The sequence below is a fragment of the Salmo salar genome, chromosome 07 (genome assembly GCF_965601325.2).
Source record: "Salmo salar chromosome 07, fSalSal1, whole genome shotgun sequence".
NCBI classification, from domain to species: Eukaryota; Metazoa; Chordata; class Actinopteri; order Salmoniformes; family Salmonidae; genus Salmo; species Salmo salar.
The window spans coordinates 43,607,501-43,622,763 of NC_138297.1; the positions used below are offsets into that span (position 1 = coordinate 43,607,501).

At 42.6% G+C, this 15,263-nt stretch overlaps 1 protein-coding gene across 2 annotated transcripts in view; it reads left to right on the top strand.

Moving 5' to 3' along the window:
• Nucleotides 1-15,263, top strand: part of LOC106609203 (metabotropic glutamate receptor 8) — a 248,869-nt gene that overhangs the window by 87,686 nt on the left and 145,920 nt on the right. For both annotated transcript variants that reach the window (XM_045721976.2, XM_045721975.2), the window contains exon 3: nucleotides 4,746-4,962. In XM_045721976.2, the coding sequence (XP_045577932.2) occupies nucleotides 4,746-4,962 (217 nt within the window). The remainder of the gene's footprint in view (nucleotides 1-4,745; nucleotides 4,963-15,263) is intronic.

Below are 15,263 nucleotides of genomic sequence, written 5' to 3' on the forward strand. Positions count from 1 at the left end.
ACTCCCTCCACACTCTCCGAGCGGCAGGCTGATTATTTGATCAGCTCTGATTGAATCTGCATATTCATTCGAGCGAATGGAATTAGAGGTGGATTCACAGCCAAATCAACTTCTCCAGTGAAATCGGAACGAGTCCTTCATTTCCTTCCTCCTCCCCTCCCTTTGACTCTCCCTCCCTCTGCTTTGAAAACGGCTGCTTTCTCAACCCTCGGCTCGTAGATGATTTCCACTGTACGGTAGGGAGTCACAAGCTTGTCACCACAGAAGGACTGATATTATGGAGTCGGCGAGCGGTAATTTATCCTTGTTTCTCTACATTAGTCCAGAACGCGTAGAGTTGTGACTCGTTAGACTAGTGACTCGTGAACAGAGCCACATATAGCATATACATAATTATGTATATGACTCAGGTCAGCAGAATGGGTTGTATTCATAAAGGTAGCTTTGACTTTAACTGTACGCTGTGCACAGTATACAGCACCGTAGACAGTACAGTATACAACACAGTATACAGCACAATAGACAGTACAGTATAGAGTACAGTATACAGCACAGTATACAACACAGTATTCAGTAAAGTTTACAGCACAGTAGACAGTACAGTATAGAGTACAGTATACAGCACAGTATACAGCACAGTATACAGCAGAATATACAGCACAGTATACAGTACAGTAGACGATACAGTATACAGCACGGTAGACAGCACAGTATACAGTACAGTATACAGTACAGTAGACGGTATAGTATACAGCACAGTATACAGCACAGTATACAGCACAGCAGACAGTACAGTATACAGCACAGTATACAGCACAGTAGACAGCACAGTATACAGCACAGTAGACGGTACAGTAGACGGTATAGTATACATCACAGTATACAGTACATTAGACGGTATAGTATACATCACAGTATACAGCACAATATACAGTATAGTAGACAGCACAGTATACAGCACAGTATATAGTATTTATTTAATGTGTGTGGTATACTGTTTATTTATCAACTCATCACCTCTCTATGTTACTCATCCCACTCAGTCTTTCATTTTCTCATTCTCTCCGTCTTTCTCTTTAACAGAGATCAAAAGAGGCATGCTTTACGAGGTCATTAGGTCACTTTCTCATCGCCATGCCGATACGGACAAACGCGATTTCATATTCATGAGCTCACATCTTTCTTCCTTTGATGTGGGAAAATAAGATACACTGTTCTATCCTTCATTTGTTTACCTTCAACCAACATTCATTATTAATATCTACTTGACTAAACTTTATGAACGTCTGTATTGCTTTGTGTTTGTAATACTCCTTAGTTTTGGAAACTATAACCTCTTCAAAAGTTCACTTACGATTCGTCAAAACAAATATATCTTCCAAGAGCGCTGACAACATTGAAAATGTAGCTAGTATAATAGTCTTTCATGGCTGGAAGATTGGTGAAAGTTAGTGAACGTGAGAGCCTCCTTGCCTGAGAATCAAAGAAGTCTCCAATTTCTTGTTCGTTGTTAGATGTGCTGTTTTTGAGCTGACAAGCGTTGATAGCACTGAGACTCAGAGACACTGAGCAATGGGTTCCATCAGTATTCACTACAAGGAGCTGTCCTTCTAGAATCCCTCCACACCTTCCATTCCCCATCTACTGATTCTGCTGTGTTCAGCTATCAGGACAGGGTGTGTGTGTGTGTGTGTGTGTGTGTGTGTGTGTGTGTGTGTGTGTGTGTGTGTGTGTGTGTGTGTGTGTGTGTACAGAGAGAGAGAGAGAATGTGACCTGCCTCTGGGTCTTGATTATGATTGGCAGCTCTTCCCTCTCTCCGAGAATGCCATTGAAGCAGCCTTAGACAACGTGTGTGTGCACACTTCCGTGTGTGTGCACACTTCCGTGTGTGTGTTATGTGTGTGTATACAGTGCATACAGAACGTATTCAGACCCCTTGACTTTATCCACATTTTGTTATGTTAAAGCCTTATTCTAAAATGGATTAAATTGTTTTTACCCCTCATCAAACTACACACAATACCAGTAATGACAAAGCAAAAACAGGTTTTTAGAAATGTTTGCAATTTATAAACAAAAAAGAAAAACTGAAATATTAATTTACATAAGTACTCAGAACCTTTACTCAGTACTTTGTTGAAGCAACTTTGGCAGTGATTACAGTCTTCTTGTGTATGACTCTACAAGCTCGACACAACTGTATTTTTTGAATTTCTCCCATTCTTCTCTGCAGATCCTCTGAAGCTCTGTCAGGTTGGATGGGGAGAGTCGCTGCACAGCTATTTTCAGGTCTCTCCAGAGATGTTTGATTGGGTTCAAGTCCGGCCTCTGGCTGGGCCACTCAAGGACATCCAGAGATTTATCCCGAAGCCACTCCTGCATTGTCTTGGTTGTGTGCTTAGGGTCATTGTCTTGTTGGAAGGTGAACCTTCACCCCAGTCTGAGGTCCTGAGTGCTTTGGAGCAGGTTTTCATCAAGGATCTCTCTGTACTTTGCTCCGTTCATCTTTCCCTCGATCCTGAATTGTCTCCCAGTTCCTACCGCTGAAGAACATCCCTACAGCATGACACAGCCACCACCATACTTCACCGTAGGAATGATGCCAGGTTTTCTCTAGATGTGACGCTTGGCATTCAGGCCAAATAGTTCAATGTTGGTTTCATCAGGCCAGAGAATCTTGTTTCTCATGGTCTGAGAGTCGTTTATGTGCCTTTTGGGCAAACGCCATGCGGGCTGTCATGTGCCTTTTACTGAGGAGTGGCTACCCTCTGGCCACTGTACCATAAAGGCCTGATTTGTGGAGTGCTGCAGAGATAGTTGTCCAACTGGAAAGTTCTACCATCTCCACAGAGGACCTCTGGAGCTCTGTCAGAGTGACCATCAGGTTCTTCGTCACCTCCCAGTCCAGCTCTAGGAAGAATCTTGGTGGTTCCCCCAAACTTTTTCCATTTAAGAATGATGGAGGCCACTGTGTTCCCCCTTCAATGTTGCAGAAATGTTTTGGTACCCCTCCCCAGATCTGTGCCTCGACACAATCCTGTCTTGGAGCTCTTCAGACAATTCCATTGACCTCGTGGCTTGGTTTTTGATCTGACATGCACTGTCAACTGTGGGGCCTTATATAGACAGGTGTGTGCCTTTCCAAATCATGTCAAATCAATTTAATTTACCACAGGTGGATTAAAATCATGTTGTAGAAACATCTCAAGGATAGTCAATGGAAACAAGATGCACATGAGCTCAATTTCGAGTGTCATAGCAAAGGGTCTGAATTCTTTTATAAATAAGGTATTTAAAAAAATATATATTATACATTTGCAAACATTTCTAAAAACCTGTTTTTGCTTCGTCAATATTGGGTCTTGTGTGTAGATTAATGAGGATAGGCTGTAACGTAACAAAATGTGGAACAAGTCAAGGGGTCTGAATACTTTCTGAATGCACTGTATGTAGTGTATGAGTGTGCATGGCAGTGGGAGCATACAAGTGTGAGTGTGTGTACATGTCTGTGTATGTCAGTGTGTGTGAGAGAGTGTGTGTATAATTCAGCCCTAGGGCAGTCTCTCCCTCAAAAGAAATCAACCTATCAGTCAGCCATCTCTCACCCAGGGTCCATTACTTTGCCATCTGACTTTCAGCCCTCCCTGCCTCCCTGTTCTCCCTGCATGTCTGTCTGCGTGCCCTTTATGCCTCCCCAAGCCTCTCTCTCTCCACCTACAGCGCTGTCAACAAGGCAGGTCCTACAGGCCCTAGTTTTGTCGCACCTGGACTACTGTTCTGTCATGTGGTCAGGTGCCACAAAAAAGGACTGCAATTGGTTCAGAACAGGGCAGCACTGCTGGCCCTTGGATGTACACAGAGAGCTAATATTAATAATATGCTTGTCAATCTCTCCTGGCTCAAAGTGGAGGAGAGATTTACTTCATCACTGCTTGTCTTTATGAAAGGTATTGACATGTTGAATGCACTGAGCTGTCTGTTTGAACTACTGGTGCACAGATCGGACACCCATGCATACAGCACAAGACATGCCACAAGAGGTCTCTTCACAGTCCCCAAGTCCAGAACAGACTATGGAAGGCGCACAGTACTAAATAGAGCCATGACTACATGGAACTCTATTCCACATCAAGTAACTCATGCAAGCAGTAAAATTAGATTTAAAAAACAGATAAAAAAAACACCTTTCTAACAAAACCTCTCTCTGCCTGCCTACCTATCCAGCCTCTCCCTGCCTACCTTCATACCCCAGCCTGTCTCCTGTCTGGGGCTCTCCTGCCTAGCTTCTCTGCCTCTCTGTCTCAGGCTCCTTGACTGGGGTCTCTGCTTTTCTGGGGCTCTTTCAGCTGGGCTGTCTGGTCTCTGATAAACCACTTGGATGGAATATGACCTCTGGCTAGTGTAATCTATCTCCATTTCTTCAGTGCCACGCTATCAGTAATTACCCTCTCATTCTGTCCCCCTATCCTCTGAAGAGTGACACCATTTCTACTCTCATCTATCTCAACGCATCCCTTCATCTCTCTCTCTCTCTCTCTCTCTCTCTCTCTCTCTCTCTCTCTCTCTCTCTCTCTCTCTCTCTCTCTCTCTCGGCTTACTCTGTCTTTCCTCAGAATCCCCTCAGATCATGTATGCGTGTCCTTGGCTCCCAATCTAATTATAAGTTATAATATGTTAAACACCTTCTCCTCTCCTTCTCCGTCCTAACTCTCCCCGTCCCTCTTTTCTCTCTCCGTCTCCTTAGATCCCTCAGATCAGCTATGCGTCCACAGCGCCGGAGCTCAGTGACAACACGAGGTATGACTTCTTCTCCCGCGTCGTCCCCCCGGACTCCTACCAGGCCCAGGCAATGATGGACATCGTCACGGCGATGGGATGGAACTACGTGTCCACGCTCGCCTCAGAGGGGAACTACGGCGAGAGCGGTGTCGAGGCCTTTGTGCAGATCTCCCGGGAAACAGGTACATGGAATAACGAAAACATGCTCAGACACACTCATACAGACAGTACTGAATGGAGGTGCTGAATCTTCATGAACACAGTCTACAATTCTTGAGTGTTTGGACATCTCTCTTCAGTGATGGGTCTCTGTGGAACTCTGAACAACAGTAGCTGCCCTAGTAAATGCCAGTCTCAAATATCTCTATTTAAAAACATCTGTGATATTAACTGTCAGATAGTATCTGTCAGCTACAGATTGACAGTCAGTCAGCATAAAAAAACACATTTCATCAGATAAAGTCTCTAGTGGTTTTAACTTGTCTCTGTGTGTTTGTTGAGAGTGCTCGGGTTTGCCAGCAATCACTGATGTCTATTTTTCTTAGTGTGGGAAGGGAAACATCAAATGACACCTCATTTCCCATATACTGAAATGCATAATGTTCGCTTGGGGAATATGGCATCAATTCAGACACCATATTCAAACAGTCAATTCAGACACATGAATTCCCCCCCAAACTCACAGATATACATCAGTGAGCATTGGAGCCCCTGCTGTGCTTACTGCTGTAAGCAGTGCTGCTAGTTTCTACTGTGTGACTTGACTGTGGGTTTCTATACTGTGGGTTTAGTCATTGTGCTGCTCTCTTCCTTGCTGTGCTGTGCTGAGGGCTATGTGGTGTGACAGTGAACAGTCAGCTGTTCAGATGTTTAGCCTTGCTAGGGCTGTGCAGATGTTGACATGGCTGGAGGGGAGAGGGGGGAGGAGGGGGAGGGGAAATTGAGAGGATGAAGAGGAAAGAAGCAGGCCCAAACATCAGCAGTGGAGCTGTCTGTATGTCTGTCCATTTGATACGATGCTGAGCAACACATTTAAAAGCTAAAAGAGAATACCCTGCAGATCCACACACTCAAACTAACATATTTTATTCAGTAGGCTCTGGGTAGAGGGCAATTGCAGTCCTAAGTGGTTACAAATGAAGTAAATATCCATTCCTTGTTTCCTGCTCCCGAGCAGACAGCTTTTATTCCACTAAACTGTGTATTGTATTGTAGTTGTGGAGTAATACTAACACCTGGCGTGGAAATTTGTACTGAGAGAGAATGTGTCATTTCTTCAAACAATTATCTTTATTTAATATCGATTAATTATTGCTATAATGAAGCTGTCGACCCCACTCTCTAAAATGTGTTGTCGAGGCTTAACCTTTACAGACAATGTTCATTCTTATATAGCTGACACTAAGAATGCTTAGTCATGGCTGGTTCCACTCCTCCCATGCAGATTGGGGGGCACCACAAGTTCATATTGTGGTTATCTGCACCCGGTGTTGTTTTGGCTTAGTCTCCCAGATGCAAGGATGATTTTGAGACAATGAGGAATTGTTCTACTCCTAAACTATCTCTAGTAAAACCCATTATTGACCATACACCCAGATTAGCTGCAGGGAGCTAGAGTGGAGACCATATAAACACAGCAATAATAGAACAGAAATGTCTTAACATTTTAAGTATTCATTATTAACTATTAATATCAAACAAATCAGGTAATATGTAATTTTTCTCTCATATTCCACCATTTTGAAATGTCCCTCAACTTAACAGAAAATGACAAGTTTTAAAAAGACATTAATACAAATCATCATGTTCATACTGAGCACACTCCCATTGGTCAGCATGGCGGAAGTAGCCATTTCCATCCCATCTGTAGAAACTAAAATTAGCATATCTTGTTGGACACATCCAGGTAGTGACTCCTGGTTTAAGTCAAATTTATTCTGTTTAGTGCCTAATGAACATGACCCAGGACAAGCATCATGATCCCACTATTTATAAGGCAATGCCTATGGACTCTGTGGTCCATTAGCATAAACCTGCTATAGTTCCTGAGTATTAACATTATCATCACAAATGTAATTTGGTATTGGATATAGGTCAAATAGATTAGGATCAATTTCATTCTCAGGATCAGAGTTCACCCTCTCCATTCTCCAATCAATCCAAAATACATTAATTGCTCCACTCATATAGTTATTAACATACTAAAAACGTACTTAAATCAATTAGTCTGTTTTTGAAAATCATTCAGTTTCCAAATCATAATCAAACCCAATTAATTATCCAACCAAAATGTAGAATAACATTCTTCAGTGATTCACATTGGTTCTATCACTCAAAGTTAAAACCCTCTACATAACACACATCAACACTGGCAGAATGTACATTTATATTAATATACAATACATTCATCTTGTAATTCTAGCATTAACTTTCTCATCAGGATTATAATTACAGTATCCCAATGCATTCTTAGTCTAAATTACTATCAATTTAGCAGTGGGTAGACCTCCACAATCAACCCGATACCCCAAATAAACAATTTTAGACAAGTCTAAATCAATTACGGGCACAGTTGACCAACTCCCCTATCACACTGTCAACCTAATTTGAACCTGTTTCATTAATTTAGTCAAAATCTAAAATATGATTTAACAAATCTAGGACCATCAAAAAACATGCGCTGTCAGATCAATATTCAATACTAAAACATTCACTTTAAATACTTGTCACTGTTCCATGTAATGGAAACAGATTATCGTTTTAAATGACATTACCTTCCTGCTCCAATACAGTTGAAGGCAGTTGAAGGCATTAACTTTAATCAAATCGCATTTTAATGGGAAAAAACATTCATTGCTACATAATGTAGTAACTTTATGTCAAAATGTATATCAAATTAGATTTTGTTTTACTACAATGTAAAAACAATTTAAACTGAGCCATGTTGGTTTAAAAAGCTGACTCTTCCAAATGAAAAATTGATCACAATTTAAACTGAGCCATGTTGGTTTAAAAAGCTGACTCTTCCAAATGAAAAACCGAGCAACAATAATCAGAAACTATCAAAGAACGTTTCCGCCTTCAACCTCGTCATACCTCTACACCAAACTTAACCCACTAAGTCCCTTACAGCCCGCTCGATTTCAGCCAGCACCAGTCGCTTACACCCACAGACTAAAACATGGAAACTCATCTATTCTTACCAGTAGAAAAAATAAACAAATTAAAAAACATTCTCAAACAACATTCTGGGTTTACCTCTATCGTAATGTTAAAAACAAATGTGACAACTTCCTCCTCTGTCTGCTTTACACACTACATTTCACAAAACGAGAGCCTCTTCCTGCCCACAACTTCAATTCATTGCTGTTGTAGCCTTGTTTTATCATGTAATAATTAATACCCATGTTCAGTTATCAATTATGATCATTGCCACAGCTCTATCGCAGTTGCCAATCAGCTATTACTAGAATGAATTAGATGTAGGTAACTGTCTCTTCTGATTAGGCTACAGGTAATAAACAAACATTTGCAATTGTTGAATTACAGTCAGAAACCCAGATTTTAGTCAGTAACATAGACCCAATGTTATTGGTGTCATGGATACCCCTGGTACTGCTGCTCATTCCGTTCACCAGCTCTGGAGGTCTACGTCACCGGCCTTCTAGGCGTCACTGAACTGGATCATTACCACCAACCCCGGACTGTCTTGTCTCATTATGCACACCTGGTTCCCATTCCCCCTGATTAGTATGTGTATATATGTGCCCTCGGTTACCCATTGTCCTTGTTGTTTATTGATTCATATCCGTTGGTCTTGTGAGTACCTGTGCTTTGTTGTATAGGCTTGCGTGCTACCATGTTAGTGTGCACTTGTTGTTACGGTTCTCGTCTCGTGTATTTATTAGAGGTTTACGCCTCGTTCTTTGTTTGGTTTACAGCCCCGTGTTATATATACAGTTGAAGTCAGAAGTCATTAAAACTCATTTTTCAACCACTCCACAAATTTCTTGTTAACAAACTATAGTTTTGGCAAGTCGGTTAGGACATCTACTGTGTGCATGACACAAGTAATTTTTCCAACAATTGTTACAGACAGATTATTTCACTTATAATTCACTGTATCACAATTCCAGTGGGTCAGAAGTTTATATACACTAACTTGACTGTGCCTTTAAACAGCTTGGAAAATTCCAGAAAATGATGTCATGGCTTTAGAAGCTTCTGAGAGGCTAATTGACACAATTTGAGTCAATTGGAGGTGTACCTGTGGATGTACTTCATTGCCTACCTTCAAACTCAGTGCCTCTTTGCTTGACATCATGGGAAAATCAAAAGAAATCAGAAAAAAACTGTAGACCACAACAAGTCTGGTTCATCCTTGGGAGCAATTTCCAAATGCCTGAAGGCACCATGTTCATCTGTACAAACAATAGTACTCAAGTATAAACACCATGGGACCACACAGCCGTCATACCGCTCAGGAAAGAGACGCGTTCTGTCTCCTAGAGATGAACGTACTTTGGTGCGAAAAGTGCAAATCAATCCCAGAACAACAGCAAAGGACCTTGTGACGATGCTGGAGGAAACAGGTACAAAAGTATCTATATCCACAGTAAAACGAGTCCTATATCGTCATAACCTGAAAGGCCGCTCAGCAAGGAAGAAGCCACTGCTCCAAAATTGCCATAAGAAAGCCGGACTATGGTTTTCAATTGCACATGGGGACAAAGATCATACTTTTTGGAGAAATGTCCTCTGGTCTGATGAAACAAAAATATAACTATTTGGCCATAATGACCATTGTTATGTTTGGAGGAAAAAGGGGGAGGCTTGCAAGCCGAAGAACACCATCCCAACCGTGAAGCAAGGGGGTGGCAGCATCATGTTGTGGGGGTGCAGGAGGGACTGGTGCTCTTCACAAAATATATATTGAAGCAACATCTCAAGACATCAGTCAGGAAGTTAAAGCTTGGTCACAAATGGGTCTTCCAAATGGACAATGATCCCAAGCATACTTCCAAAGTTGTGTCAAGATGGCTTAAGGACAACAAAGTCAAGGTATTGGAGTGGCCATCACAAAGCCCTGACCTCAATCCTATAGAACATTTGTGGGCAGAACTGAAAAAGCGTGTGCGAGCAAGGAGGCCTACAAAACTGACTCAGTTACACCAGCTCTGTCAGGAGGAATGGGCCAAAATTCACCCAACTTATTGTGGGAAGCTTGTGGAAGGCTACCCGAAATGTTTGACCCAAGTTAAACTATTTAAAGGCAATGCTACCAAATACTAATTGAGTTTATGTAAACTTCTGACCCAGTGGGAATGTGATGAAAGAAATTAAAGCTGAAATAAATCATTCTCTCTACTATTATTCTGACATTTCACATTCTTAAAATAAAGTGGTGGTCCTAACTGACCTAAGACAGGGAATTTCTACTAGGATTAAATGTCAGGAATTGTGAAAAACTGAGTTTAAATGTATTTGGCTAAGGTGTATGTAAACTTCCGACTTCCACTTTATATATATATACCTGTTTGTTTTGGGCTTCGTCCCCGTCATGTTCATGACATACTCTATTTTGGGTAGGCAAATAAAAGAAAACTAGTTTGTATTCCTGCGCCTGTCTCCTGTCATTATACAACGTGACAATTGAAATGATAAGTAAATCCCGCAAATAACCCAATTCTAGTGGTTTGTAGTCTTAACATCTAGCACATAAAAACAACACCATTACCAGAAAATAGCCTTAAAGTTCACCCTAGTGTTTCTTTGTAAAGATTTGCCCAAAAGGAAATACATTTACGGTGAATGAGTTGAATCGACATTCATTGATTTGGAAACAGATCTGGCGAGTTTAATATAAATCAATTATATTTTCCTGAAATTAACATTTGCTCCATAATAATTATTATCTTGATGAAAAACCCTAAGTTAGGCTTTGTACTACCTTATAAATATAGCAACTCATCTCTTACTGCGAAAAGTCCTCTAAATGTATTACCTGGACAGAGAAAATCCCATTAGCGTTTAGACAGTAAAGAAATGCTTTAACCTTATCTCTATCAAATGATCCATAAAGAGGGCATTCTGAGCCTACGTACGTTTACATATGGGTTGTTTAAATTGCGTATCATTATATTCCCAGTATTACTTTATCAAATCTCTAGTAATTGATTATACACACATACAATTTGTCACATTTTCATATATTCACAGAATCCATGTAAAACGTTGGAAATCTTAGGTACTTACATTAATTAACCACTCCATGTGCGTTTCCAACCACTCTCCATCCCTACGAAGCATCTCTACATATTGAAACGTATTATCCAAATTTAAATCAGCTTATTATTCACATTTCTATATCTTATTATCCAACCTTCAGATTAACACTTATTTCCACACTCACACAACTCTCATATCACATTCACAAACACAGGACACACAGGGGACGAGACAGACAAGGGGGAAAAACCGGCTAGCGCTGTTCTTAGATTTCAAACCCAGTCTATATGAACAGGGAAAAACCAAACAATTATCAAAATATTGCCTAATTAGTGGTCCCAAAACAGGGTGCTGTATCCACACCTAGATATCGCCTATTGCGATTACTATGGTATAGATTCTCTTACATCTATCCAAATGTGTAAAACTACCAACAGAGTACCCATGTCTCCTATCTAACTATGTAACACGGTCCCAAAAATCCCATCTTACCTCGTATTTACTAAGTACCAGGAATAACAAAACACTCACAATAACACCTAACAATAGTAACCCAGGGCATACCTGTTAACCTCATTTATCAAAACATTTTATCCAAATATTACACATTGTAGTTTGAACCTTCACCAAGTCAGATGCCCTGGCAAGGCGTCACCTGCACTCTAAGTCCCTTGTTCAATGAGCTTCACCAAGCCGAGTTCTCTCGCAAGATTACCCGCGCTCTCGTCCTACACTCCGCATGAACTTCACCAGTCCTACTATGATCAACTCACATCCACGCGTCTGGACTTTTTGTTGCCCACAACTGGCAAATGAACAATCATGCGCAAGGATACTTCACTTAAGAACAATGAGCGATTGTTCTACTCCTGAGATATCTCTAGTAAAACCCCATTATTGACCATACACCCAGATTAGCTGCAGGGAGCTAGAGTGGAGACCGTAAAAACACAGCATTAATAGAACAGAAATGTCTTACAATTTGTTAAGTATTAATTGTTAACTATTAATATAAAAAAATCTGGTAAATATGTAATTTTTCTCACACACCATGATCCTCCCACTACCCTGTCTGTGGTGGTCTCTGGACAACACACGAGGGTGGTCCGGAAGATGTACCGTATGTTTGCGCGTACACGTGTTTGTCTATGTGCCTACATGTATGTGTGTGAGGAGTCTGAGAGGAGAGAGAAGTCGACTGACTGTCCCTCTGAAGTGGTTTTAATGAAGAGAAGCTGGGAGGAGGAGAAGAGAGAAGGATGAGGCGAGGGGGAAAGGGGAAGAGAGGAACAACAGAATGAGGCCACAGCAGGCTACATGGATGTAATCACAAAGTAATGACAGGTGTCATAATAGACCAACCATCCTCCTCTCTGTCTCTGTCTCTGTCTCTGTCTCTCTCTCTCTCTCTCTCTCTCTCTCTCTCTCTCTCTCTCTCTCTGTCTCTCTCTCTGTCTCTCTCTGTCTCTCTCTGTCTCTCTCTCTCTCTCTCTCTGTGTCTCTCTCTCTGTCTCTCTCTGTCTCTCTCTCTCTCTCTCTCTCTCTCTCTGTCTCTGTCTCTCTCTCTCTCTCTCTGTCTCTGTCTCTCTCCTCTCTCTCTCTCTCTCTCTCTCTCTCTCTCTCTCTCTCTCTCTCTCTCTCTCTCTCTGTCTCTCTCTCTCTCTCTCTCTCTCTCTCTCTCTCTCTCTCTCTCTCTCTCTCTCTGTTCTCATCCCCAGTGATTGAATTAAGGAGTGATTATTAGGTGATTGAATTATTATTTAATATTATTATTATTATTACTATGATGACTGCCACCACCACGTATGCTCCTCCCTGCATGCTGCTACTGAGCAGCTGTAGTAATTGCTGTTTAATTGAGGAGTTATGATTCCAGAGACTTTGTGTTCGTGAAGCACGTCTCAGCTCCCTTTAGGCATATTAAGGATGTTTTCACCATAACGTGTAAGACGCACCTAACCATTAATAACGAGATGCTGGGGGATGTCTGCAGAGATAGGGAATGGTGTGTCCATTTTATTAACTAGCTGATTCTCTCATCTTGTGTGAGGCAGGGGAAAGCGAGGGGGTGAAAGCAGGAGAGACGGAGAGGGAATGAAAGACCTTGAGCATTCAGATTGACTATAGGCTGTGACAGTATAGTACACTATTTCCCTATTGCTGTGTGTGAAGAAGAAGAAGAGAGAAAGGAGGGAGAGAGAGAGAGAGCATGAGAGGTGTGAGAGAGAGGGGAAGAGAGGGAAGGCGTGAGAGGGAGAGAGGGAAGAGACTGGGGGGGGGTTGAGAGACAGAGAGGAAGAGGGATAGAGTGAAAGAGAGGGAGAGACAGAGAGATGGGACATGGAGAGAGACAGAGAGAGAGAGAGAGAGAGAGAGAGAGAGAGATGCTGAGGTAGAGTGAGAGAGAGAGAGAAATCCAGATGGGAGGTATTCTCTCTCTCCCGTCCAGACATCCAGATGACAGGCTCTCCTCCAGCTGTAGGATAAGAGTTGGATTACAACATAGAGATGGAGGATTCACACACACACACACACACACACACACACACACACACACACACACACACACACACACACACACACACACACAGAGGGAGACAAAAGATTTAACAGCCAGCCAATTAGCCTAGTAACTAATGTCACGATAGTCAGATGAGAAAGTCAATAGACATGCAACAATGAGCATCATGTTTCAGCGTCGGCTTAGTGGAAGTAACAATCCCTGTCTCCTCTGTGTGTGTGTGTCTCCTCTCTGCTCCCCTGCCTCCCTTCTGGTAACAACCTCTCATAAATACCTATCCAATTGACCTTTGTTTCATTTGTTCATTAACCTTTGATTATCTGGAATTAATTCCATTCACATTTAGTAAACAAACCAGGGCTCCCAAACGAGATGCGTCCAAAAAAGATAACGACAGCAAATGATTAGCAAACAAGGGATGAACGTAGGTTCACTGAGCCTGAACCGTTCCCTAAACAGTTCCACATGACTGGACCTCATTGTGGTGGGAAGACTGGGACAGCTGTAGACTGACAGTTATAATGACCAGCATCAGTGGATGGTGTGTCTGTGTGTGTCTATGTGTGTGTGTGTGTGTGTGTGTGTGTGCGCGCGCCTGTCGGTGTGCGTGTTTAGTGTATCTGTGTGTGTGTGGCAGTGGATGCCTCAAGGCTAGACGAGGCCAGTACATGACAGTGCTGACTATAGACTCACAGTCTAGAATGACCCACCGATGTTGGTGGATGTTAGACATTAGAGCAGACTTAATTTAACCCCATTGTCTCTTAGCCTCTCCCTCTTGTGTAGTAGTGGACACCTCGAGGTGTCAGGCCAGTACATGACACTGCATCCATGTGTAATGTCAGGGGAGGGGTACTGCATGGCTTATAATATGTTTTGGAGGATGTTGACATTAGGACAGACGTAACCCTATTCCTCTTGTGCAGTAGTGGGTGCCTAGTGGCTAGAGGAGGGATATGGCTAGTGATATGATCATCAAGGCCGTTAAGCGTTGCCTAAATGAGTCACCAGAAGGAGATTCACAGAAGATCCCATGCCCTCGTGGAATAGCCTAAAGCGACAACATCTCCTCACCCCTCCTGCACCCCCCTTTCCCCTTCTCCCCCTTTTCTCTTCCTCCTCCACTCTCCAATAGTTAGTATCAGAGCATGCTTGTTACACAGACAGACAGACAGGCAGATTCAGAGCCGTGCCTGGAGAACGCCAGGGCTTCCAAACCTCCAGACTGCGGAGCAGTAGCTCCAGTGACATCCAGACAGATCCAGGCAGAGGCCCTGACTATGGCCTGTCATGACAGGCCTCAGGCAGGCATTCGACAGGCCTGACCAGGGGGCTGACACAGAGTGGAGGGAACTGACCATGAGTCACCATGGCTGGTGAATGAAAGGACACAGTGACAACACCCTCCAGCCACCTTTCTCTCTAATGATCATTAAGAAAGTCTTCATTTTCTGCCTCCAGACCCCTGGTCAGATCTGGCAGAGAGAGGCAGTAGCTGACTGGGCCAGCAATAATGAACACGGCTCTGAATCAGTTACCTTCTCCTGGAGCAACGCCAGCTTATCCCAGCCTCTGTCCCCCAGGCGACAACAACCCAGCACAGTACCTGCCACTGGGGCAACAGCCTAACGCAACCCAGCACAACCTTCTGCCAGCCTATAGAGCTTTGACCCTAAACCAACCATTATAACCAGGAGAGGGACTCTCTGGCCTTACATCAACCCAGCCTGCTGT